Below are 25314 nucleotides of genomic sequence, written 5' to 3' on the forward strand. Positions count from 1 at the left end.
AGAGCACTTCTGATGGATGTTCTGATATTTAAGAGCTATTCTGATGGTTGTTCTGATATTTAAGAGCACTTCTGATGGTTGTTTTGATGTTTAAGAGCACTTCTGATGGATGTTCTGATATTTAAGAGCTCTTCTGATGGTTGTTCTGATGTTTAAGAGCACTTCTGATGGATGTTCTGATGTTTAAGAGCACTTCTGATGGTTGTTCTGATGTTTAAGAGCACTTCTGATGGTTGTTCTGATGTTTAAGAGCACTTCTGATGGTTGTTTTGATGTTTAAGAGCACTTCTGATGGTTGTTTTGATGTTTAAGAGCACTTCTGATGGTTGTTTTGATGTTTAAGAGCACTTCTGATGGTTGTTTTGATGTTTAAGAGCACTTCTGATGGTTGTTCTGATGTTTAAGAGCACTTCTGATGGTTGTTTTGATATTTAAGAGCACTTCTGATGGTTGTTTTGATATTTAAGAGCACTTCTGATGTTTGTTCTGATATTTAAGAGCTCTTCTGATGGTTGTTTTGATGTTTAAGAGCACGCTGACACACAATGTATGCACCAAAACAGACAAAACATCAAAATGCCTGAGCGTCCGTCAGTGACGCTATCTTGGAATGTCTTTCCGCAATAATAAGTGTTTCTGTGACAGAGGCGTTGATCCTGAACGGGTTAGCAGTTGACAGAGCCTGCTCTGATGGCTCTTTCTGTGACAGGGGCATGGATCCTGACAGGAGGCACTAACACCGGGGTAATGAAACATGTGGGCCAGGCTGTGAGGGACCACACCCTGAGCAGCTCGAGAGGACAGATTGTGGCTATCGGCATGGCTACATGGGGCATCCTCCACAACAGCCAGTCGCTGGTCAACCCACAGGTAAAGTGGCTTTAGTAAGTTTGCAAACGTTTTTTCTTCCCTTTTATTACTATGTAGCTAGACATTTCATGTGATTAAGTTCATTTTTATTTAAAAAAATTACACTGATTATTGATTTAAGCTAGAGTGTTTTAAAATCAATTTTAGGAAACTTTTTCAAATACCAAAAATGTTCTGCTTTAAGGCAAGACCAATTTTCTCAAGGGACAATATATTTTTTTAAGTTTACAATTGTTTACATTTACAATTGTTTTTCTTTTTGACTTTATATAGGTTGGTTTATCATCGTTCATTGTTTTATGTTGCACCAAATCACCAAAGAAAGTTCCTATGTTTGTGAATTCAGTTCATTGATAAAGGCAGTAAATCCTTCTTTGATTCTGTCTGGCTTTACCCTAGGGTTGTTTCCCAGCACATTATGATGCTGATGTGAAGAACCAGGGCCAGTTGTGCTGCTTGGACCACAATCACACTCATTTCCTGCTGGTGGACGATGGCACCCATGGAAAGTATGGCGGTGAGATCAAACTGAGGGCTCAGCTGGAGAAATGCATTGCTAGAAAAAAGCTCAACAATCAAGGTGAGAATGTACTGCTTACCGTAATTCACTTAATCTGAAAATACATTAGTATTTTTTAATATTCAAATGATCTTGATTTGGTGTGCTTTTAGCAAGCGGAGTGACCATCCCTGTGGTGTGTGTGGTTTTAGACGGAGGACCTGGAACTCTAGATGTGAGTTTGTTTGTGGTTGGTGTTTAGATCTTCAGTCTACACGGTTGCTCAGTCTTCAATGTAACTCTCACCCTGCTGCAAATTTGAAATTCACTAGAAAATATTACGAAAATGGTCCACTTCTGGGACCCTCAGAGCCTGGACCGGGTCCCAGAATTGGACCATCACATCTCTTTGCTCACTGTGGACCCCTGCAGATCTCCCGGTTGTGTGCATCATGAGCAGGTATGGCCACGTTTGCTTGTGCAGCCATATCTGTTTGTCAATGCCCGACCTTGTACGATGTCCGAAGCAAAGCAAGGCAGGGCCTGGTTAAGTGCTTGGAAGGGCAATACCCAGTCACTCACATCTTATCTTATGGATCTGGGTGTGTGAGTGATTAATTTGGTGGCGTACTGTGGCTACAGTAATTTACCTTCACAGAGAGTGGAGTGAATGAATAATGCAATGTAAAATTATGTTTAAAACAGTGCTATATAAAATACAATTCATCAATATAGTAAGCAAAATTACTGTTTGATAACAGGTTTTCTATCTTTGAGACAGTTTGAGACCGGAGTCATGACGGAAATCTCAGTCAAAATGAAAAAACAACTGTATAAGATTCAATCTGTTTCTCCAACTAAGTGTTAGTTTCACTAACAGGCCGATATAAAGTATGGTCTCAGACAAGACTAACCACCACAGACATTGTCTGACTTCATCGCCACCACAGACATTGTTGATTCATTTCTCCCTGTGGCCCTCAGAGGCAACTTTTGTTGTGATTTTGGGCCTTACAAAAATAAATTGATTTGATTTGATTTGAACCTTATCTCCAATTTGATCACAAGTCCGAAGGTTCACAAGTCCTAAGTTTTCCTCCGCTTGGGCTATGGGCACAATACCCGGGATGAGGAAAACTGAACGACAGGATCCCAGTCTATTCTTCTGACAATAAGGCGGATATTTCATCGTCACCGGGATTTAACTGTTGTCCAGTAGACATTCTTCGAAAGCTGAATTTCCTTTTTGACTACCAATCCTTCGGTGATCGGATCACGCATATTTCTATACTTATGATCAAATGAAGGTGTAGAGTGGAGGATTCGAGTTGTTCCCTTATTATTTTTCTATACACAGTACAACTTCGGACTAGTGAACCTTCAGACTTGTGAACCTTCGGACTTGTGGGGTGGAACCCTTTTTTCTCTCATCCTTAGACCATGTACAATGCCATGCTGAACGGGACTCCGTGTGTGGTGCTGGAGGGCTCTGGCAGAATAGCAGATGTGGTGGCCCATGTCGCAGAGCTGCCTGTGAGCAGGGTCAACATCGAACTCATCCAGAAGCTCATGAAGAGGTTCTTTAGTCAGGAATATGAAACATTCTCTGACTCCAAGATTATCGAATGGACCAAGAAGGTAAAACAGGTTTTATGTTTTTATTTTTTCACCTCCAATTAGCACAAAAAGCACAGACACTTGGGAAAGCGGTATTCACCTGTGGGAGCAGGATTCAAACAGCCAACCTTCAGCTCAGTCCATGAATTCAAAGCATTTTTTTGTTTGATAAGACTGGGTAAGGAGAATAGACTGGGTAAATGGGGTTAAGAATGGGTAAGGAAGTTGCAGCAAATTGTGAGTTTGAAATTGGACATGAACTCACAACGCTGTGGCCCGCGCCACATGGCAGGCATGTGTGCTATCCACTTGACAACGAGCGGCACGGAAGTTGTATTTCCATGATACAGACATACCATCCCTGAAAAGTACTATAAGATGAGTTCAGCTGACATCCCAACATTCAAAAATACTTTTGAAAACTGAGCTGAGACCGGTCAGAATCCTAAAGTTCAATTTACTGTTTAACTGCCAGATTACAGATTTTTTGTCCTGGTTCATGGTTCATATCTCTGTAATTACTGGTCCTTTTAAAACATTAAACAAAACTGGCACAAAGTGTCAATAATGGACAGAATTTCTAGGCATAGTCAGGGGTTGGAAGGTGTCCGGTTTGGGGACCACAGGATCTCATCTCTGCTGTTTGCAGACGATGTGTTCCTTGGGCTCCATCAAACCCGGACCTACAGCTGCACTGGGACGGTTTGCAGCTGGGATGAGAATCAGCACCTCCAAATCCGAGGCCATGGTTCTCAACCGGGAAAAGGTGGCTTGCCCTCTCCAGGTGGGTGGGGAGTCCTTTCCCCAAGTGGAGGAGTTCAAGTATCTCGGGGTCTTGTTCACGAGTGAGGGAAGGATGGAGCGTGAGATCGACAGTTAGATCGGCTGCAGTGATGCGGTCGCTACATCGGACCGTTGTGGTAAAGAAGGACCTGAGTCGAAAGGCAAAGCTCTCGATTTACCGGTCGGTCTAAGTTCCTACCCTCACCTATGGTCATGAGCTTTGGGTAATGACCGAAAGGACAAGATCGCGGATACAAGCGGTCGAAATGAGTTTCCTCCGCCGGAGGGCTAGGGGGAGGAGCTCAGTCACATGGGAGGAACTCGGAGTAGAGCCACTGCTCCTCCAGCTGAGGTGGCTCGGGCATCTGTTCCGGATGCCTCCTGGGCGCCTCCCTGGGGAGGTATTTCGGGTATGTCCCACTGGGAAGAGATCCCGGGGAAGACCCAGGACACGCTGGAGGGACTATGTCTCTCGGCTGGCCTGGGAACGGCTCGGGATCCCCCCGGAGGAGTTAGAAGAAGTGCCTGGGGAGAGGGACGTTTGGGAGTCCCTGCTAAGACTGCTGCCTTCACGACCCGGCCCCCGGTCCATGTTTAGTCCTGACTCTGGGCACCAGCAGGAAGCCGGTCCATGTTTAGTCCTGACTCTGGCACCAGCAGGAGGCCGGTCCATGTTTAGTCCTGACTCTGGGCACCAGCAGGAAGCCGGTCCATGTTTAGTCCTGACTCTGGCACCAGCAGGAGGCCGGTCCATGTTTAGTCCTGACTCTGGGCACCAGCAGGAGGCCGGTCCATGTTTAGTCCTGACTCTGGCACCAGCAGGAAGCCGGTCCATGTTTAGTCCTGACTCTGGCACCAGCAGGAGGCCGGTCCATGTTTAGTCCTGACTCTGGGCACCAGCAGGAGGCCGGTCCATGTTTAGTCCTGACTCTGGCACCAGCAGGAAGCCGGTCCATGTTTAGTCCTGACTCTGGCACCAGCAGGAGGCCGGTCCATGTTTATTCCTGACTCTGACACCAGCAGGAGGCCGGTCCATGTTTAGTCCTGACTCTGGCACCAGCAGGAGGCCGGTCCATGTTTAGTCCTGACTCTGGGCACCAGCAGGAGGCCGGTCCATGTTTAGTCCTGACTGGCACCAGCAGGAGGCCGGTCCATGTTTAGTCCTGACTCTGGCACCAGCAGGAGGCCGGTCCATGTTTAGCCCTGACTCTGGCACCAGCAGGAGGCGGGTCCCTGAGGTCCTCAGAATCAGAGATGGTTCATATGGCCGAGATGTACTTTGGTGCTAGGCCATGGAGAGACTTGTACACAAGCAGAGCTGCTTTAAAGTCTCTTCTCTGAGCCACAGGGGGCAGTGCAGAGACCTGAGAACAGGACTAATGTGATGGTACTTCCTGGTTCTAGTCAGGACCCGAGCAGCAGCGTTCTGGATGTACTGCAGCTGTTTTACAGCTCGTTTGGAGAGACCAGTGAGCGGCCGTTACAGTCTAATCTACTGGAGACAAACACATGGATAAGTCTCTCCAAATCTGGTTTGGACACTATATTTTAGATTTTGGCAATGTTTTTTAGATGTACAATATTTTCATCTTATTTGAGAACAATATTTACTATTATTATTTGTATTACATAAAAGACACCTCTCATAGTTTTCAGACATCATACTTTACTCTTACATACTCGTTTCAGATTCAGGACATCATCAGGACGCCACATCTGCTGACGGTGTTTCGGGTCAAGGCTGACAGCGACGGAGATGTGGATGTGGCCATTCTGCGAGCACTACTCAAAGGTCAGAGGAGGCTTCTGGTTTAATGGGTCTCCAGTGAGGAAGCATTGCAGTTATTAGAGCCAATGGAAAGAGCAGAGAATGCACTTAATGATTATTTAAACTGTGGGAAAATGCTGACAAGATTATGCACTTAGTTGGGGTTGGAAAAATGACGTTGATGGTAAATATGGTTACCAAATCTCAAATGCAAAAGGGCCTTATTATCCCTGCTCATTAAAATCATTAGTTAAGTCAAATAAAAAACAAGCCGATAGATATTTTTTCAATCACATTCAAAACAGTGCTCTGGCCAGTCTAATTATCTAGTAATTCTTCATTCAAAATTTGTTCTCATTAAAAAGTTAAAGGAATCCAAAACCTCTTCCAAAACAACAAATGGCTGCTTTTCAATCCAGTGGAATTTGACACAAAACTAATTTTATTTCATTTATTCATTCTTAATCACACAACTCTAAAGAGATAGCTGTGTACTCCCAGTACTACACTCATTAGCTCTAACGCTGCACATTTGCACTACAGCGTCCCCCAGAGCCTCATGGAACTACAATCCTATAATCAGGTGGTCTCAAAAAAAACACGGTCCTTTTGTGGTATTACACTGGACATTATTGCTCCCTCAGCGTCCAGGAGAGGTGAGGGGAAAGTGAGCGAGGACTCTCAGAGGCAGCTGGAGCTGGCTGTGGCCTGGAATAGAGTGGACATCGCCAAAACCGAGATTTTCACCGACGAGAGCCAGTGGAAGGTGGGCAGCGATTATGCAAGCTAACTGTTTTTTGGAGTGAGCGTCATATTTGTACTGCAACTTTGTTTGGCGCCGAACTCCCCATGTTAATCGATTTTTGAGTTGACACAACTGAGCCGTCTTTCAATATATTTTCACAGGGTCAAATTAGAACTCACTGAAACTCAAACTTAAAAAGACAGCTGTATCAGTGTTTCCACATCTTGGACTTGTATTGTATTGCACTACATGTTATGTGTGAGTGACAACGGGATTACATTTTCTGACGTATTGAAACTAGACATGAGAGTTCTTACAGCTTGTAGAGTTTTACACATGTAGAGACAAACATCTCAGTTGCACTTGTCCTTCGAAGCTTCCTCATGAGCATTCAAAACCCAAAACATTGTAAGCCGCTTGCAGTTGGTCCAGAGGGGGGCCGTGTACAAAGTTGTACAATATGATTTAAACAATGTCACATTCACTTTAGCAGAACATAACCAAACTTATGCCTAAGAGTATTTACCTGAGCACACAGTATTCTACAGTGTCTATAAATATCATCATCATCTGCCATGTCTGCAGTGATGATATGCCCAAGTGATATACCCAAGATATTTCATTTTGGTTGTAACATTCAACACTACATTTGGCAAAAATCAGGATCCTTCATATGTTTGTCTGGTTCTACAGACCATGACCATACTCTTAGTCACGTTATATTCCATATCCTGCTCCACACCAGAGTCTGAACAGTCGAGTAGCTGCTGTAGGCAGCAGTGCTAGTTTTACGTTGCTTTGAGCTTCGTTGACAGTGCATCCAAATACGAATTGAATAAAGCTGGGGGCAGATTTCCTCCCTGTCTGACTCCATTACTGACTCTAAATGCTGCAGACACAGTTTCTCCACTTAATCTGCAGTTTGGTGTGTATACCAATGCATTAAATTATGCACAATATATTTTGGTACACCTTCTTGTATCAATTTGATAAATCATTTCCAATGATGAGAGGGGAAAACGGGCTTATTTGGATAGTTAGTTATTGTTGTGACACACAGTGATTTTAGATTTTATCGGTCAGTCACTGACCGCACACCACTGACTTTAATCCTTCCAACTCTGCTTCATCAGAAATGTCTCTTGTAAAAACAGTATGTCGCATTAACTCAACAGGTGATCCACAAACACAATTCATATGTACAGACAAACATAATAATAATATGAAGAACAATGTTAAAATAAATACATTTAAAAAATAAAATACAAAAGGCAGGACAAGACGGCTATACAAAAGACAAATTGAGGGTCAAATTGAAAATGCAAATTTAGGAAAAGTAGGGCATTCAAGAAAAGAAAAAAGATTAAAATATATATACATATATATTATATATATACATATATATTATATATCCATCAGTACTTCACTGATGGATATATAATAGTATATATATTTTAATCTTTTTTGTGTCATCTGTATTTTTGTGATGGCTTTTTTCCCAGCTGCCAAACGTATCCATGGCAGGGGTCTTGAGGGTCTGGAAGCCCAAGTACATAGTACAAATGCCTTCTCCAAGGCCTTGTTCATTTCTGTCCAATATTTTGGTGCAACAGGAAAGTCCCAGAACACATGATAGTGGTTTGCCTCCTGGCAACCACAATCTCTCCAACATTCAGTGACGAGTCACTTGCTGCCCGGTGGTGGAGTGGTTAAGTCACAGCACACGTATGCCAGGCTCCAAGTGCAGCATGTCCTCCCTTCTCTCTCATCCCCCATTGTCCTCTCCTGTCTAATAAAGCTTACGGGCAACAAAATCTTCAAAAAAAAGAGAAAAGCGAGTCACATTTTAACCCCATATCTAAAAACCTCAAAACCTCTAAAAAGCCTCCCCCACTGGCTCCATTTGAACCAACAGCCATGCTGAGTGGCTCGTAAAACCCATGCGCACAAGTGCTTACTGGCCAAACCTCCGGATTGTACATCTCCACCACATCTTTGAACTCAACTGTGACTTTAAACGAGGCAAATCTACTTCTAGATGTGGCTCTGAAAACGTAACCTCACTGCAAAGCTGAACTTGGAGATAGTCGATTAGTGTTTGTACATCCAACTCAGGCAAGAATTTTGAGGTGAAAACACTCTTAGTTGTCACTGTCTTTATGTAGCTCGCTCTTCCTGTGCCCACGATGGCCGAATGCCCCAGGTATAACAGGGCACACTCCCCCTTGAGCCACTCCTGGCATTCGCTTTCCCTTTTTAACAACAGCACTCCACTTTGGAGAGCAATGTTTTCCTCTAGCGAGGGGTTCTTCAATACTTTTATAGTAGTTGATTTTTTACGCAAACATTTTACTTGAGTATATTCTTTTTGCCCCTCTGTAATTTTACTAATGTAACGACCCAAATTGGCTTCGAGTTAAAATGCGGTTTTGAGTAGTTCCTCAGAATCACTTAGCCTGAAATCATTCATATGCTTTCATTTGATCTCTTTGATGTCCCTCATCTGCCTGAAGAGTGGGTCCAGCTCCAGTCTCCTCGTGTCCGTCTGTCCGTCTGTGAGAGTCGGATCTCTCCTTCACTGGAACTCCTCCAGGTTTCTACGCTTTTTTCCCAAAGAGGTTTTTTTTGTAGTTTTTCCTGGCCGAGAAGGAGAGTCTAAGGATAGAGGACCCTGGGACATCGTCCCTCGCCACCACAGACATTGTCTGACTTCATCGCCACCACAGACATTGTTGATTCATTTCTCCCTGTGGCCCTCAGAGGCAACTGTTGTTGTGATTTTGGGCCTTACAAAAATAAATTGATTTGATTTGATTTAATAAGTATTAGAAGAGTTATTTGTTGTATTTGCTGTTTGAAATTTGCAGTACATAGAAGATGTTTGCAAAATTCCATATAAATGTGAATTGGTTTCTTGCACTTTGTGCAGTCAAAACAGCTCCACAGTGCCATGTTCTCGGCACTAGTCGGAAACAAGCCAGAGTTTGTGAGTCTTCTGCTGGAGAACGGGGTCAGCCTGTGGGACTTCCTTCTGGAGGACACCCTGTGTGAGCTCTACAAGCAGCTGCCTAACTGTCTGTTCCTGAGAAGGCTCGTCAAACACGCCAACTCCTCACAGCGCACCAGGAGACCACACTTTGGGATGCGCCCTCGAGCGGTCTCCACCCAAAGCCAGATCATCTCTCTGTACCACGTGTCCGAGGAGGTGCGGCGTCTGCTGGGGCGCTTCACCCACCACATCTACCCCGCCTCTGCCACCGTCTCCCAGCTGGACCTGTCCACAGCCTCTGATTCTGTAAGCCACATTTCTGTCCACAACTTGTCTCCTATAGGAGTAAATTGTACACCAAACTACATGCAAGTACATAAAAACCACTGTGTTTCTACATGAACTACATGAGTTATGACCTTATTAAATGTATCTTTAGATATGTTGTGCAACATAAAATACATGTTTGAGCCAATAGAAAGGAGAATGTGTCTCCATGCGAGGTACTACGTCCCAAAGCAGGCTGACCCTCTCAGGCTCCTTGCACGCTTTAGCTAAAGAGGAGCGAGATGATGGAAAGAATACTGAAAACAAGACGGCAAAAAGCATATATATGTATATATATATATATATATATATATATATATATATATATATAATTTCTCGTTACCACCAGCTGTTTTCTCTAATGGCACAGCTCTCGTATCAATACACAAAATATTATATTTCCAGTGCATAATGCATCTAACATTGGCCAGACTCAATACATAAGTTGAAATGCAGTTAAAAGTTATATTAATGTTGAAAAGAAAAAATTACAACAAACAATAGGTTATTTTTGTTTTCTCAAGCAATTACTAACCTATTTTTGCGAATTGCTAACATGGGGTTATTATTCAAAACTATAATTCAGGTCAGATACAAAAAAATTATGTTTGGGTGACAGCAGACCCTGAACCTGAAGCCAGGCTCCATTCCCGATACCATTTGCGATACCATGATAATTCAAAAAATGACAATTGACTGATATTTGTCATGTAACAAGGTTGAAAGTTGAGTTTCAATAATATTTCCCCTTTAATAATCTAGAAGGACTAACCCTGAACAAGATGTTTTACAAGCTCTTTGTCTCACTTGCAGCTGTCCAAGAGTCTGGGATCTCAGAGCACCTTCAAGGAGGAACGTCCTGATCCGCACAGAAATCCTGAGCGAGACCTGTTCCTGTGGGCCATCCTCCACAACAACAGAGCACTGGCAGAAATCGCCTGGGAGAACGTGATTACAATTCAGAGCGTGTTCTAGGAATCAATCAGCACTGTTTTGATGTTTCGTTTTCCATTCCAGTGTCAAGACTGCATGGCCGCCGCTCTGGCTGCCAGTAAGATATTGAAAAAACTATCAGAAGAAGACAGAGATGCAGATGAGGCAAAAGAAATGAAAGAGCTAGCCAAACAGTATGAGAAGCATGCCATGGGTAAGAACCACCTTCACTTCAGCTATAGAAATGGTCCAAACTGCTAAGTAAGGATGGATTCTGATGGTTCCTGGAGAAAAACTAGCAAAAAAGTTGACCCATTTCTGCATTTCCTAGCAGTACAGGCAGAACAGGGGTGGTGGTCCTTTCTGGAGCGTGAGATTTACAGTGGAGCGGTGCAGTGGTAAAGAAGGCACGCTATCGATCTACTCTCACCTATAGTCATGAGCTATGGTAATGACCGAAAGGACAGCATACTGGAAACAAGTGGTTGATGATGAATTTCATTAATGGGTAGTGAGGCAATTCTGGCTCTGACAATTTGAGTGTTCCCATCTCTCATTCAAAGCAAGAACAAAAAAGAAGAGAGAACCGTTATCTAAGAACTATCTAAGTGTGAGACAAATCAAAGTTTTTTGGCACATGGGCTTTATTGGACAGGTAATGTAGTGTAAAATGGGGATAAGAGAGGGAAAGACACACAGCAAGGTGAGCTCTGTTACACAGGGAGAGGTAGAACTATTACTCCTCCACAATGAGAGGAACATTTCAGGAGGCTTGGGTAGTTTGGGCTACTGTCTCCCTCTGGATGAGCTGGAGGAGAGAGTGTGTTGAAGAAACCCTGGGTATTCCTGCTAAAATGGCTGTCCTACTAATTTGGCACCAGAAGATAGATGGAAGAAGATGAATTGATAAAAAGCTTTTATCCATGAATGAGTGTGTGCATTTCTTATGAATGTCAGATGTCTTCAGCGCGTGTTACTCCTGTGATGAGGAGCGTGCTCACAAACTGCTGGTGCGTGTGTCACCATTTTGGGGCAGAACCACATGTCTGAGATTGGCACTGGAGGCTAACAATCAGAACTTTGTGGCTCAATCGGGCGTTCAGGTAATCAGCATTAGCACAGAAACATACCAACACAGATCAGGTGTTCTTCATCCATCGTCCTCTGTGTGTCTAGGCTCTTTTGACTCAGATCTGGTGTGGAGAGCTCTCAGTGGTGAACCCGGTGTGGAGAGTCCTGCTGTGCATCCTATTCTTTCCCCTCATCTACATGCACTTCTTGGATTTTAGGTACTTATTCATGAGACGAGAACAGTCAGAGTCAGACAACTTAGACATGATGGTCATTTTAAAATAGACTACACATAAATGGAATAGAGAAGTAGACTTTAAGTTGTTTAGTCGATTTATTGGTTGATGAGGTCTTGGTCAACAAAATCGATAAATAATATTTTTTAAAGGATTTATTTTGTATTTAAATCCATGTTGTAAGGGTTCAATATAATGGTTTGGCGAAACCTCCTTCAACCATAAGTACAGAGAATGGTTGTGTCTCAAGAGACATCCAATAGCATTATAGCACCCTACGTGTTTATTAGTAATACTTACAGAAGAATATACTAGGTATAAATATTTTACTGAGACGGAATGTATGAGAAGTCAGAATGAGTATCTACCAGTATTTGGCTGTAGTTGACTTGCCCGTCCAGCCAAAGATACACACTTCTTCAATACTTATTAAGACGTGTAGTATGAGCACTGGTTTTACCTCCCCAAGTTCAGATGAACATGATTGAGAGGCAAATTAACCAATCCGGCCTAACATGGGTACTTTTAAGACAAAAAAAAAAAAAGGAATAATAACATATGTTGGGCTGAATGATATATGACCATGTGTTTCTGAAATAAACAGACCTGATTGGAGGGTTCTGTCAGAGTTTGTCCTGAGACAGCAGAGGAGGGGGTGACCAGACTGAAAGAACTTCAATATGTCATGTACATATTGAAAGAACTAGTTAGGATCCCAGCCAAAGTGTCGCCTAATGTTACTGTCAAATCCTCAAGTGAACTTTTGTTGTTGGTGTCAGAATCTGGTGGACATTTGTATAAACAGTGCATTTGTATTAAGTTCTCTCAATACTATTATTTTTGTGTTTAGCTTTTGCACTGCTGACATTTCAAATAGAGTATCTTATTTATTTTCGCAGAAAAGATGAACTAATCCAGAGAGAGGCTGAGCGGAAGGAAGAGATTATGTCAATTGAGTCGGTCACAGGAAGTGTAATGCACATGAAGTCTGAGGGCCTGTACGTAGGTTTTACTCCATCACAAGCAAAGAAGTTGACAGTGTTGTCAGTGTTGTCCTTGTCTACACAGTGCATTGTCCCAAGAGCTGGAGTTAAAGTCCTTGAATGGATGGACGCGCCTGGTGTCTCTGTACACCTCCCCTCAGGCCAAGTTCTTCATGAACATTGTGTCCTACTTTGCCTTCCTGGCTCTTTTCGCCGTGGTGCTGATGGTGGACTTCCAGCCCTCCCCTTCGGCTCTGGAGATCCTGCTCTACGTCTGGCTTTTCACGCTGGTCTGTGAAGAGATCCGACAGGTGAAACCACTTTGATGCTGTGTGATCTTGAAAGTCTGAAAAGTCATAACTTTCCAACTTTTACTGCTGCATTAAGTCTGTTCTCAAGTCCCTGAACCCCTGACTCATTTGCAAACGGGTTAAATCACTTGAACATGATCAAGGCTTTTTTGGTGTCCCTCAAGGGTGTGTGCAAAGGCCCCTTGTATTCACGCTGTGTTTTCACTTCCTCTGTAAAGTCAGAAGAACCTAATTATGCCATTCAATTTAGATTTGTCCCATTGACGGCACGCTAATCATTCTCTGTAAACTCTGTCCAGTAAATTCTGTAAATGTAAAAATTTGAATTTAAATTGATGCATTATAATTTTTCCAATATGTAATCTAACTCTATACCTCATGTTCAATATATATTCCCAGCTGTTCTATGACCCTGATGGGTACGGGCTTCGGAAAAAGGCCGGGATGTACATCCATGACTTGTGGAATATATTAGATGTTTTGTCCATTGTCCTTTTCATTATTGGCCTCGTCTTCAGGTAGGTGTTGTATTGACATGTGATTTTCTATTATTATCTTTTAATATCTGAAAATACATTCTCCATCTAGGTTGAATGATGCTTTGTTTTATGCTGGCAAAATTCTTCTCTGTATCGACTTCATTGTGTTTTGTCTGCGTCTCATGGCAATCTTCACAATCAGTCGAACTTTGGGACCCAAGATTATTATTGTCAAAAGGATGGTGAGGAGAGACCCTCGTGTGCAATGCCTGGTTCACACTGAATGGGGGTCTGATTACAGGCAATGAAACCTGAGGAAAAACAACTAAACCATTGAGTTGTATCAAACAATCAAAGCATTTCTTTATTGCTTTGTTAAACTGTGGAATATTCAGTTGAACAAATATAGTATCGGTCGATCTTACTTCATCTTTCTCTTCCTCTCATGTGGTGATGCTCCACCTCTAGAATAACCCTCTTCATGCCCATGGTCTATAGTGAACCACATTCAGTGTGAATCAGATGTAAGAGTTCCTTAAAATAGTTTAAGCAAATCTCAAACAATATTATAATGACTCACTTCTCCTCACCGTCTGCTGTAGATGATGGACATGTTCTTCTTCATGTTCATGCTGAGTATCTGGGTGGTGGCCTATGGCGTGGCCAAACAGGGCATCCTCATCCACAACGAGGACCGGCTGGGCTGGATCTTTAGAGGGGTCATCTATGAGCCTTACCTCACCATATTTGGAGACATGCCCAGCAACATCGACAGTGAGGATTTTTCTATATACTTTGTCGATATATTGCATAAATACAGTCTGTCATTTTGCTTTTTGTAGACACCAAGTTTGACATAAGCTCCTGCAGTATGAACGGCAGCGACCTTCTCAAGCCAAAGTGCCCCGTGTTGAATGAGAGCGACACGCCGGCGTTTCCAGAGTGGCTCACCATCCTTATGCTCTGTGTGTACTTGCTCTTCGCTAACATACTGCTGCTCAATCTGCTCATTGCCATCTTCAAGTGAGTGATTGATGGTTTAAGTGATGTTGCTCACCAGAGAATACTTAGCTTGATTTGATAAGATTATATGATTGAGGCTTTGTGATCAACTTTATGTGGTGACCAAGAGGTACGTTATAGCTTAGGCTACTTAATTCCCCAATAAATTACCCACAATCCCAAATTCTATGCAACACCACCTGATTAAGGGTTCACAAAACCCCACTAAAATTTAGCCACTCTAACTGGGCACCAAAGTAAAAGGACTGAGTGGTCAGAGACAGGAAGTATGAATATTACATTCTTTATTTTGACAGATAGCAATATAAACAAATTTTAATTACCAATATTCTAAAAGCACACCATAAACCATGCTCTCTCTCATTCACACATAAAATCTGCCTGTTAATAGAAAAATACTTAAGAACCAGTAATTGCTGCATAGGTGAAAGGACAGTCCAATATCAGGATACTTAGTGCGCACTAGTGACCCAGCTAGTTCGCAGGACGTGGTGTAACGCGCCTGGTAGGCCTTTAAACTGCGCCAACAACGAGGAGGAGCGTGATGAGCGGAGAGCGATCGGAGGCTAAGGGGAGACAAAGGGGGGGACAAAAGGGGTCAAAAAGGGGGATGCGAAGGGGAGGTTCGAGCCGATCCTGTAGCACACAATACATTTTGAATTTTGAACATACTCACTATGGGTTTAAGCCGGCACGGAAACATACCTGTAGCACTCTAGAGGTGAAACACCGCGTAGCAGTGGTCCGAACGGTCCATGTGCAGGGCGCAGCGCTAAACAACACCAGACATGAACCGCACGATCTGTTTATGATTGATTTATGAATGAAATATAATTAGATTGCTTACCAGGATAATGAACCGAACGATCGTATGCGTCAGGAGTAATGCAGATTGCGCGTGCAGAGCCGAGGATGCCAGTGATCTACGACAACGCATGTTTAACTCTCATGGCAATGTATGAATGGACAGACGAGGACCCGCAGTACTCACCTACGCGCAAATAGCGGAGCGTATGTTGCTGGGCGTTAGGCCGTTTGGGCAGCAATCGTCTTAGCACGTTTTTGAACAGGCGGCTCTGCTTCGAAGTTCCCACTTGTGTGCCAACGTCAGAGGTGAAAGCCAAGAGAGAGACGCAGGTGAGGAGACTTCCCTAAATTAGTCTTTGAGTCAACGTGATTGGCCAGCGGATGTGCGTGCCACTACATTCACAGTGGACAGAGAAGCCAGACCGCCCCAGATCCTAATTGCCTAGTGATGGCTTTTAAACTGTAGCGTGTGCAGATGGATTGCATAGTGAAAGTAGGTCATCTACTTTCACACCACACTCGTACTGCTTCTGAGAGCGTCATGGGCCGCTCTGAAACCACCTGTTCTATTCTTTACTCTAGTGTGGACTAGAATAAAGTCAAATAATTGAGTCAAAATTAAATCCACTATGTGTCAAAATTACAATCAAATTTTGCCAAAATATATAGAAATAAACTCTTACTTCTGTTTGCTGGATTATGGTTTGAAGTCACGGTACCTTTTGGGGGCTTCTGAGCAATACTGTAGGCCAGGAACCTTGCCTGTTCTCCTCCCGCCCAGAACACTCACTGACCTTGAAAGGGTTCGTTCATGTTCCAATCTCCAACATGAGCTTTTACAACTGCAGAGGAGAGCGGCTTGTTTTAGAAGTTCACACATGCAAACTGAAGACCACGCCAGGCTTACACAGGCTTACACAGGCTTACACTGAATAAAACCATAGGAAATCCAGAGACGTCTGCAGCTCGTGCTCCAGTGAGCTAACTGCCCTTGTGCAGCAGGACTTCAACAACAGCCAGTGGCAAACTTTCCAAAAGTCCCAAAAATAACTAACTTTTACAGATAAGCCCTTGTTTGTAGCTAAGGCTATGTTCATGTTTCTAATGATCAGATGTTAGTTACAATAACATGCAGTCATATAATCACAAAGTGAGACAGTTTATGAGCAATTTATCAAGAAGAAGCAAAGAAAACCAGTGGTGCTGGCAGAGGAGCATCCGTCTGTGCCAGGAGGTTTTATGAAGCTACAACCTGGACAAAGGAGATTGTGAATCTGAGGTTGTTTTGCATCAACTCTGCTTCAGGGAAATACAGGATGTTTCTTCCAGAAAGATGTGGCTTTGAGTTTGAGGCTGTTGTAACAGGACTGTTTATGAAGGGGACGTTTGTGGCACATGAGGGCTGATAAGTGCATCTGTCTGATCAGTGCCCTTTTATTGTGAGTAGCTCTTCATACATGTGTGTTTTGTGTTGAAAGAGCATTACACACCTGTAGCAGATGATTTTTAAAAATAGTTATTCATTATTATCGACTGAATATTGATGATCAGTGATAAAAGTCCCTGCTCACAACTGGACTGTGCCCAAGCACACCACTCTCCAATGGAAAGCTCTTTTACATCAAACTAACTAGTGGCAGTGTGAAAACAACCTAAGAGCGCATGTAAGAGCCAGCTGTGTGTGTTTGGCTCATGTGACACCTTCATGGTCTTATAATTGTTGCAAAATGTCATGTCTGTCAACTGGATACTTTGTTTTTTTAAATTCATGTAGGATTTTAAAATCTAGAAACTAGAAACTTTTTTGACAATAAATCAAATGAGTTTTATATATATAGGATTGTAAACATATGAATAGATGCATCGGCATCAACTCCATGAAGTGGTACAATCAAGTACAAACAGCTTTTCATGTTTCATGTTGATAACTTGTGATGGGGGACAGCTTTACCTTCCAGGAAGTGCAGGACAACACTGACCGTATCTGGAAGTTCCAGAGGTATCAGCTGATTAAGGAGTACCACAGTCGACCCGCAGCCCCGCCCCCTCTCATCATCCTCAGTCATGTGTACATGTTCTTCTGGAGTGTGGTGCTGTGGAGACCTGCCAACCCAAACACCAACTTCAGTGAGTTTCTACTGTGGGCCGAGAGACAAATGTGTGATTCACGATCAAGATATTGGAGGTTACTCAGATGACATTACAGCATTCAGAATTGTAGCTGTGTGTGGCTAAAATGTTGTGTGTCAATGGTGAATGAGCTTAAAACAAAGTCAAATGTGAAAGAGCTAATACAATCTAATAATAGATATAAAGGGCTGCTACTATGCTGAATATGTACTTTGTATCTGGCATCTAAAATAATAAAATCAAATGAGGAGTAGTAGCAATACAGATGAACAACAGGAACACTGCAGCTACACTCACACCTATCACTGATACAGACTTCATGATATCCCACAGTCCAACTCATGACCTTTCTCTACTGAAAAGTTGTTTTGGAGTTATTTTGTTGGGGATATTCATTGTTGCATTTAGAAGTGTCCTAAAAGTCCAACTGAACTCTGCATAGTCTGAGCAACAATCGAAAAAACAACTTTCAGTTTGAAATTCGTCATTGTAAAGTCATTTGAGCTAAACAAGAGCTCCACAAACAACATTAGGCCAAGAAAAGCCATAAGACCATAATTTTGACACTCACTGCCACCCAGTCAGAATTTTGAATGAATGAAAAATGTCTGCCCATAACCGCTATTGTAACTTACGGCTGTGTCTACAAGCCATCATCACGCTCTTGTGTAATTGTTCCTTATAGAACATGAGCTTTCTCAAACTGAGGAGGAGGAGCTTCTGTCCTGGGAGGCCCTCATGAAGGACCAACTCCTGACCTCCATAAAAGAGGAGCAGATGCAGAGCACAGAGCGGAAGATACTGGACACTGCACAAAGGTGAGGAACACATCTCATAGCGGTTGACTACAAAACTATCTTTATGGAGGCCTCTGTCCTGCACTCATGTTTCTCTACCAGTAAATGAATAGATACACTTTCGGGAACTGTACTTTTCAGTACTGGTTTAGCTCATTAGATGGGGCCTTAATTAGTCATAACCTCGCTCAAAATCAAATAGACACCAAACGTTAGAATGTCTTAAAAGCCCTAGTTTAGTTTAAACCGTCTGCAGTGGCCCAAACAGAGCAAAACTGAATTTGATCTGGAGGGGAGGGCGAATGGCAATGAATAGTCAAAGAAAGTTTGGGCGGGGTGGTGATGTATTAACAGTGTTACTTTTAAAAGTAAATAATTAAATTTCCTCGTTACTGCACTGGGAAACTAACGTGTTACGTTTCTGCTCTATTGTGTTATGAAAGCAAAGTCTAAGATAAGATAAGATAATCCTTTATTGTCCACACATGGGGAAATGTCATTGTTGCAACGCAGGTAGATACAGAGGTAGATACAGAAGAAAAGAACAGATCACTTGTAGGAAGTTTGAGTACTTTCGTATAAATAATGCACTTGTTTAGGCCTTAGTTTTTTTAATTCAAACTCACCACATCACAGTTACCCTACATTTACTCCTCAGCTACAAAACAGCGGTTATAACGAAGGAGATTAAGTTTTTCGAAACGTGCATCCGATAGTTGATTTCTCTTTGGCGTGAGGATGGGACTCCCAGTCACTAGTTGTGCAGTGCACATGCTCACAACTTCCCAGTTAATATATTTGTATATTTTAGATATTAATCCCCTAGAGAGTACAGATTTATATTCTTTAATACATATTTCAGTCAAAGGGCTATGATAGTAATCATTATTTTTGATTCCTTGATTATAATAACTCCTTATTTGTAAATACCTATAAAATTCATGTTTCTCTAAGCCAAAGAATTCTTTCAACTGATCAAAGCTCTTCAGATCATTATCCTTTACAATCTGGTAAAAGCCTTTTGTTGTCCAGACTTTAAACATTGAGTCTGTGCTTTTAGGTGTGACATTTGTATTTTAAGCCAACAAAAATGTTAAAATCTTAAACTGGTTAAGTTTGCATGTTTTGATTAGATCCTTCCATGTTGTAAGAATAGATTTCACCCAAGGGTTCTCTACCTTCGTATTTGGTCTTGTTTGGTTAAAATTAAGTTAAAATTAAAGCCTCGGCAGCGGCGATGATGGCTCTCGCCTCCCGCGCAACCGCCTTCCCGCGCGACCGCCTTCCCGCCTGTCCAGAGGCAGGAAAATAAAGAGGAGGAACTACAAAAATGGAGTGAGACTACAAAATGACCCGGGCTACAGAGTGGAAACGCGTCAACAATCCTACAATCTCCCTCCCTCTCTCTCTCTCCCTCTCGAGTTGTGGCAGAAAGAATAAAATCTAAAGAATAAAGTCTAAAGAATAATAATTCTAATGCGGCACGAGAGGAAATGTTCCATCAAAATAAAAGCGGAAGAGGAAGTGAAGGCATTCATTGCGCCTCTGCTGGGCAATTGTGAAAATACACAATATCTGTAATGCATTTTTTTCATGGCGTCTCGAGGAGAATAGAAACCATGAGTTTCAAACAAATCAGACAATGTTGAGTCTTTCACACAATAGATAGGGGGCGCTATAGAGTAAATTTGTTACATGGTATTTATTTCCAATCAGACATAAAAACACATTAGTGAGTGAAATATGAGCTCCGTAGATCATTTCCAATAGGTTGTCTAGGAATTTAGCCTTTTTTGAGGGCATGTTACGCAGAGACCATAAAGAATATCAACATTCTTTTGAATATTTATTACATTTCAATGTCTTTAGATGCAAAAGGTGTTGTTTTGAGCTCGATCGGACAAAAAACCTAGGACAAGTACGATTTTGGAAAAAAAAAGTCAAACGTGGCGGTGGCACTTTGATTCAACATGGCTGACTTCCTGTTTATCATAGAGCGATGCTGCCAGGTGCGTTTTACTCCTCAAAGGTCAGAGGTCAAAGGTAGCTCTATCACTGTCCCAAGTCTTATGTGCCTAGGCCAAAGATTAAGAGTTCCATGTTTTTTCTTTTTTGACCTAGTCGGCACTGTTGAGACGGGCGTTCTACAACCTCCATTTTATTGGAGTTCGGGCCGATCCCATGTGTGACAAAAATGCCAGAGTTGTGGCAAACTTTTACCATGAAAAACTATAATAAGAAACTATGGCAAGAACAATGTCTCGTCGCATTCCATTCCATGGAAGGCTCGAGCCAATTAAATTAAATTCTGCCGTATCTTGTATTTTGAAAATAGTTCTTTCTGCCTGTTGTTTTTGAAGCTTCCAAGCTAATCATTTTCTGAATTTGGAACTGCTTTCAAAATATCTTCGTTTAGACATTTTTTCAAACGTATTTCCTGTGAGGTCAGGTCATTAATCTCACCCCTTGTCTTTTAATTTCCGGTAGAATGCAAGGATCCTTGTTTTCGGCATTTTTAGCCTCCTGTAGCTTTAGTTTGTTCTGCAAATTATTAACGTTTCTGTCTTCGTTTCTTTTTGGCCAAGGCGACAGCAATTACCCTGCCCCTCAAAATGCCCTTTGCTGCATCCCAGAGAATGGGTGGAGAAACTGAATTTGTGTTCAAAATGTTTTTTTTATTCTGTTCCATATCTACAGTGTAAAGAAGAGCACGATGACTTAAGTCACCGTCACAGACAAGGGCTCCCTCAGAGTGGTTTGCAATCAGATCCACATCTTCAGTAAACATAGTGAGATTGCTTCCTGGAGGAGCATACACACTTATCAAAGTAAACACACTTCCTTTGACCAGTACAAATCTGCCATCTTTATTTTTGTGTTCAAAACTCTGTTCAATATGGCCACACCCCTCTTATGTTTGTCCCTGTATGAGGAATAGTAAAGTCTATCATACCCAAATGTAATAAATGTTCGATCTTCTAAGTTGTTTAAATGGTTTCTTGTAAGTATATAATATCAGTTTACTCTTTTCTCATCATTGTCAATATCTTTGAACATTAAATTGATATTCCACGGTTTTCCAATGCAAATACACTAAACTAAACTGTATTAGGAAGGAAATGCTTTGAAAGGGAGGCATTGGAATGTGTCACTGATAAAGCTCTATACCATGCCATTGCTTTCTTTTTATCTATGTATTTGTCTTTTGTCCCTTCTGTGCTGAAGAGTGTCCACCATCTGTGAGTGTCTGGACCGAGAGGAGGACCCCAGCTCTGGCCCTGTGGTCAGGCGTCTGGCCCGGCTCGAGGAACAGGTTTGATCACTGTTACTATGAGCTGTAGCTAACAGTTTACAATATCCCATCACTGATTCTCACATTATGTGTACTAGAGAATATATTCCATGACTTTTCCGGCCATATCTCCATGGATATGTTATTTCTTAGCTTGAAATGTTCCACAGTATGGTATCAAAACAGATCTACTGTATTTTCCGGATTTTAAGTTGCTCTGGAGTATAAATCGCACCAGCCAAAAAATGCGTAATAGACAAGAAACAAATGTATCTGATAAAATCCAAGCCCAAGAAAGACATTTCATCTTGAAATCCAATTTAAAATAATAACAGATTAGAGAACATGTGAATAGGTGTACGTGTGCTAACGCTAACACCTTCAGCTACATGACGTGTGCTAACGCTAACACCTTCAGCTACATGAGGGACAGACAGAACTGTGGTAAGTGTCTGGTATGTTAACGTGACATATTAACAGTTATTCAGATAACTATAGCATAAAGAACATGCTAACAGATAACTATAGCATAAAGAACATGCTAACAGATAACTATAGCATAAAGAACATGCTAACAAGTTTACCAAAGCATCAGTTTTACCCCAAATCACTAAATCCATTGAATTCTTCTTCCTCTGCGTCACTTCTAAACAACTCCACAAACTCCAGAGGAAGAAGAGGAAGTGCAGATTCTTCTGCATAGCTCAGAGCCTAGAGCGCCCTCATGTGAAATGCGGTTGCCAGTGTGAAAATAATGAATATCACATATAAGTCGCTCCTGAGTATAAGTCGTACCCCGGCCAAAACTATGTTATAATCCGGAATTTACGGTATCTATCTATAGAGCTAGATACGTTTTATATCATACTGTGGAACATTCCAGGCATAGACTCTATGTATTAGTGGACATTGCTAGCCGTTCCAAATAGGAAGTGAGCCTGGACAAACTGGCTCCTTCAGGTTTGGCTCTACATCCAGAGGCTTTCTGTCCACTGAACATGTGCTTGCAATTTTTTTGCTGCAGTATCAATGGACAGTTACCAGGGCCAACTCACGATATCCAGCTAGAGCCATGGTTCCAGTTCACATTAGCAACATGTTTGATTGACAGCTAGCACAGTTCGCTGCTAAGCACACACCCTGTGGAAACCAGCCATGCAAGGGGTGTGTATCTTCCTCACTCCTGATTGGCTCTGTGATTGCTGCTATAACTGTTAGCTGCGATTGGCTACAATTGCAGCCAAACAGTGTGGCGTCCCTACGTCCAATTATAAAACCTAATATTCCAGGCATTCAAGCATCTCTTTCTTATGTCATCTGCAAATTCTAACTATTTGTAGAACTTGAAGAGTTTTTGTTGCCACCAGGCGGTGCAGTCTGCCCGAGCTCTGCAGTGGATCATGGACAATTTGAAACCAGCAGGATTCAAACCAAGCGATGCCCCATCACTGAGTAAAACATGTTCTAATCATTCACATTAAAGGTGTACCATGTCATTTTTCACTGTGTTTCTCTATATGGAGAGTTATTATCTTGCAAGACATGTTCCATAGTATAGCTATGAATTGAACTAAATGGCATTTAATTGCTTTAAAATTACATGAGATTACATGAGAGAAACCTGCACTGGACGCTACTGGTCCCGATTGCCTCTCCTGAAAGATCCCCATGTGTCCTGATTATAATACGCTGCTTAATAATCCTTTATGCTGCGTTTACACTCCAGATATAAGCTTTAAGAAGGCTCTGGCTACAGCTTTGTGGAGTGAAACAGCAAGAATCTGAAAGAACAATTAATAAACAGCTTAATAATGACTCTTAGCAAGGGTTTTCTTTGAAATAGATTTAGTAAACTATTACGAATACTATGTACATATCCTTTTAGGAAAACATTTTGCAAACTGTATAAGCTTTTCTGATAAGCTTTTCCATTGAGCTTTAGGCACTAATGGCCACTGTGAAGCAAATAAGCACTTTGTAAATGCTTAATGCATTAAAAAATAATTTGTTAAATATCTGTTTCAATGTTAATACAATTATTTGTTAATAGATTTACTAAGTCATGTTTTAAAAGTTGCTTTAGTAAAAGAATTTACAAATTTATGTAGTAAATTACCTTTTTTAAACACTGGCTCCATCACACGACGGTGTGGGTTATTGGGGGCATGAGCTGGACTCAGTACTCGTATGTAGGTGGTAGGTAGGTGTAGGTCTGACTGCCTCTCGCTTTATCCTGTAACATTTAGCTTTCCTTGTTTCAGGTCATTACATCCTTTCCCTGAGCAGGGTCGCCTCTCCACAGTCACATGGACTTAGATCATTTGAATGCCATACTGTGGAACATTCTGGGGGGAAAAAAATGCCTTTATGGAGACAGGCAGTTGGTCGACTCTCCTTCAGAAAAAACATTGTACCCCTATAAATCTCACATATACATTTAGTTCTTGCCTTCACATTTTGTTCGCAGATATGATATTACTTGAAGACTCCAGTGACAGTGTAACAAAGCCGGTGGAGAGAGAGGAGGTCTTCCATGTAAAAGCTCGGCAGCTCCACTATCCCGACAACAAGGTCACGCGCTTCCCTGTCCCCGAGGAGAAGGTGCCCTGGGAGGTAAAGCTTCATCACTCAGCCCACATCCTTCACTTTTTTAAACAAGCACACCAAGGAAACCTCTGTTTTGAACAGGATCTCTAAAACTTCCAATCAACAAGAAATAGCCAGGCAGAAAAATATATGTGTTTGTGTAGATATGTGATATGTGTTGTTTTAGATGTAAATGAGGGTCTCTCCACAGTGGACTAGCTAGTGTTGTTTCATTATTTTTGTCTTCTGGGCCCAGGACAGGCCCGATTTTGAGTTGGGCTTGGGCCAAGAATCTAAACTCTAGTGGATGCGGAAACTCACACACTCATTTTAGATCTAGCACATGTGCTTTTCAAAGTGAAATGTAAAACTACCGGGACATTGGTGTATTTATATCTTGTGATAATGCAGTTCCTTATGTTTGAAAATCAAATGACAAAGTAAGAGAGATGTAAATTATCAATGTATGTATGTTTATGATTGCTGTTTTTGTAACCAATTAAAACAGCAAAGTTTTAATACAAATTCTAAATGACCAGACACCTCTGTTTAGCCTCTGCATCCGGGGCGTCAAACTCCATTGCACAGGGGCCAACATTCAAAGCACACTTTAGGTCGCGAGCCAAACAGAATAAACATTTATTGAAGACACAAAAACGAGATGTTTTTTTAACATAAATATGAATAAAAACAGACAAGAATGTTCTGGAATAAATAAACTTAAACTTTATATAACTTAAAATATCTTGCTCTCCATAAAAATATATCCTGTCAAAATTACACAAGTTAGAAATATGAACATGCTGCAAAAGACGCCAGAAAAAATAAATAAAAACAAAACCTGGAAATATAAATAAAATTTGTGCTTTTCAGCCTCAACAAATAATGAATCAAAACATTCAGTTTTCTTTGCTCTTATGCCATTTTGTCAGATCTGGATGCTTGGCATATTTTTTTGGCAACGAGTGTGTTTCTGTTTGGCGTGAGGCCCCGTGTTGTCGAGATCCTCAGGATGGACTGCAGGTGCTCATCAGTGAGATGACTCCTGTGTGTAGTTTTGTTGCCTGA

General features: G+C 41.8%; 1 protein-coding gene across 1 annotated transcript in view; it reads left to right on the top strand.

Annotated features, from left to right (window-relative positions):
- Window positions 1–25314, top strand: part of trpm2 (transient receptor potential cation channel, subfamily M, member 2) — a 59160-nt gene that overhangs the window by 19152 nt on the left and 14694 nt on the right. The window contains exons 4-25 of the mRNA XM_072444398.1: window positions 710–870; window positions 1270–1450; window positions 1543–1604; window positions 2807–3007; window positions 5459–5561; window positions 6182–6303; window positions 9212–9577; window positions 10412–10546; window positions 10616–10745; window positions 11489–11634; window positions 11708–11820; window positions 12738–12836; window positions 12907–13132; window positions 13532–13650; window positions 13721–13853; window positions 14214–14385; window positions 14454–14634; window positions 17387–17568; window positions 18257–18389; window positions 21594–21681; window positions 23028–23112; window positions 24128–24273. Of these exons, the coding sequence (XP_072300499.1) occupies window positions 710–870; window positions 1270–1450; window positions 1543–1604; window positions 2807–3007; window positions 5459–5561; window positions 6182–6303; window positions 9212–9577; window positions 10412–10546; window positions 10616–10745; window positions 11489–11634; window positions 11708–11820; window positions 12738–12836; window positions 12907–13132; window positions 13532–13650; window positions 13721–13853; window positions 14214–14385; window positions 14454–14634; window positions 17387–17568; window positions 18257–18389; window positions 21594–21681; window positions 23028–23112; window positions 24128–24273 (3284 nt within the window). The remainder of the gene's footprint in view (window positions 1–709; window positions 871–1269; window positions 1451–1542; window positions 1605–2806; window positions 3008–5458; window positions 5562–6181; window positions 6304–9211; window positions 9578–10411; window positions 10547–10615; window positions 10746–11488; window positions 11635–11707; window positions 11821–12737; window positions 12837–12906; window positions 13133–13531; window positions 13651–13720; window positions 13854–14213; window positions 14386–14453; window positions 14635–17386; window positions 17569–18256; window positions 18390–21593; window positions 21682–23027; window positions 23113–24127; window positions 24274–25314) is intronic.

Source organism: Eucyclogobius newberryi, unplaced genomic scaffold (assembly GCF_026437365.1).
Source record: "Eucyclogobius newberryi isolate DKJ021-1_F unplaced genomic scaffold, fEucNew1.0.hap1 SCAF_14, whole genome shotgun sequence".
Taxonomy (NCBI): Eukaryota; Metazoa; Chordata; class Actinopteri; order Gobiiformes; family Gobiidae; genus Eucyclogobius; species Eucyclogobius newberryi.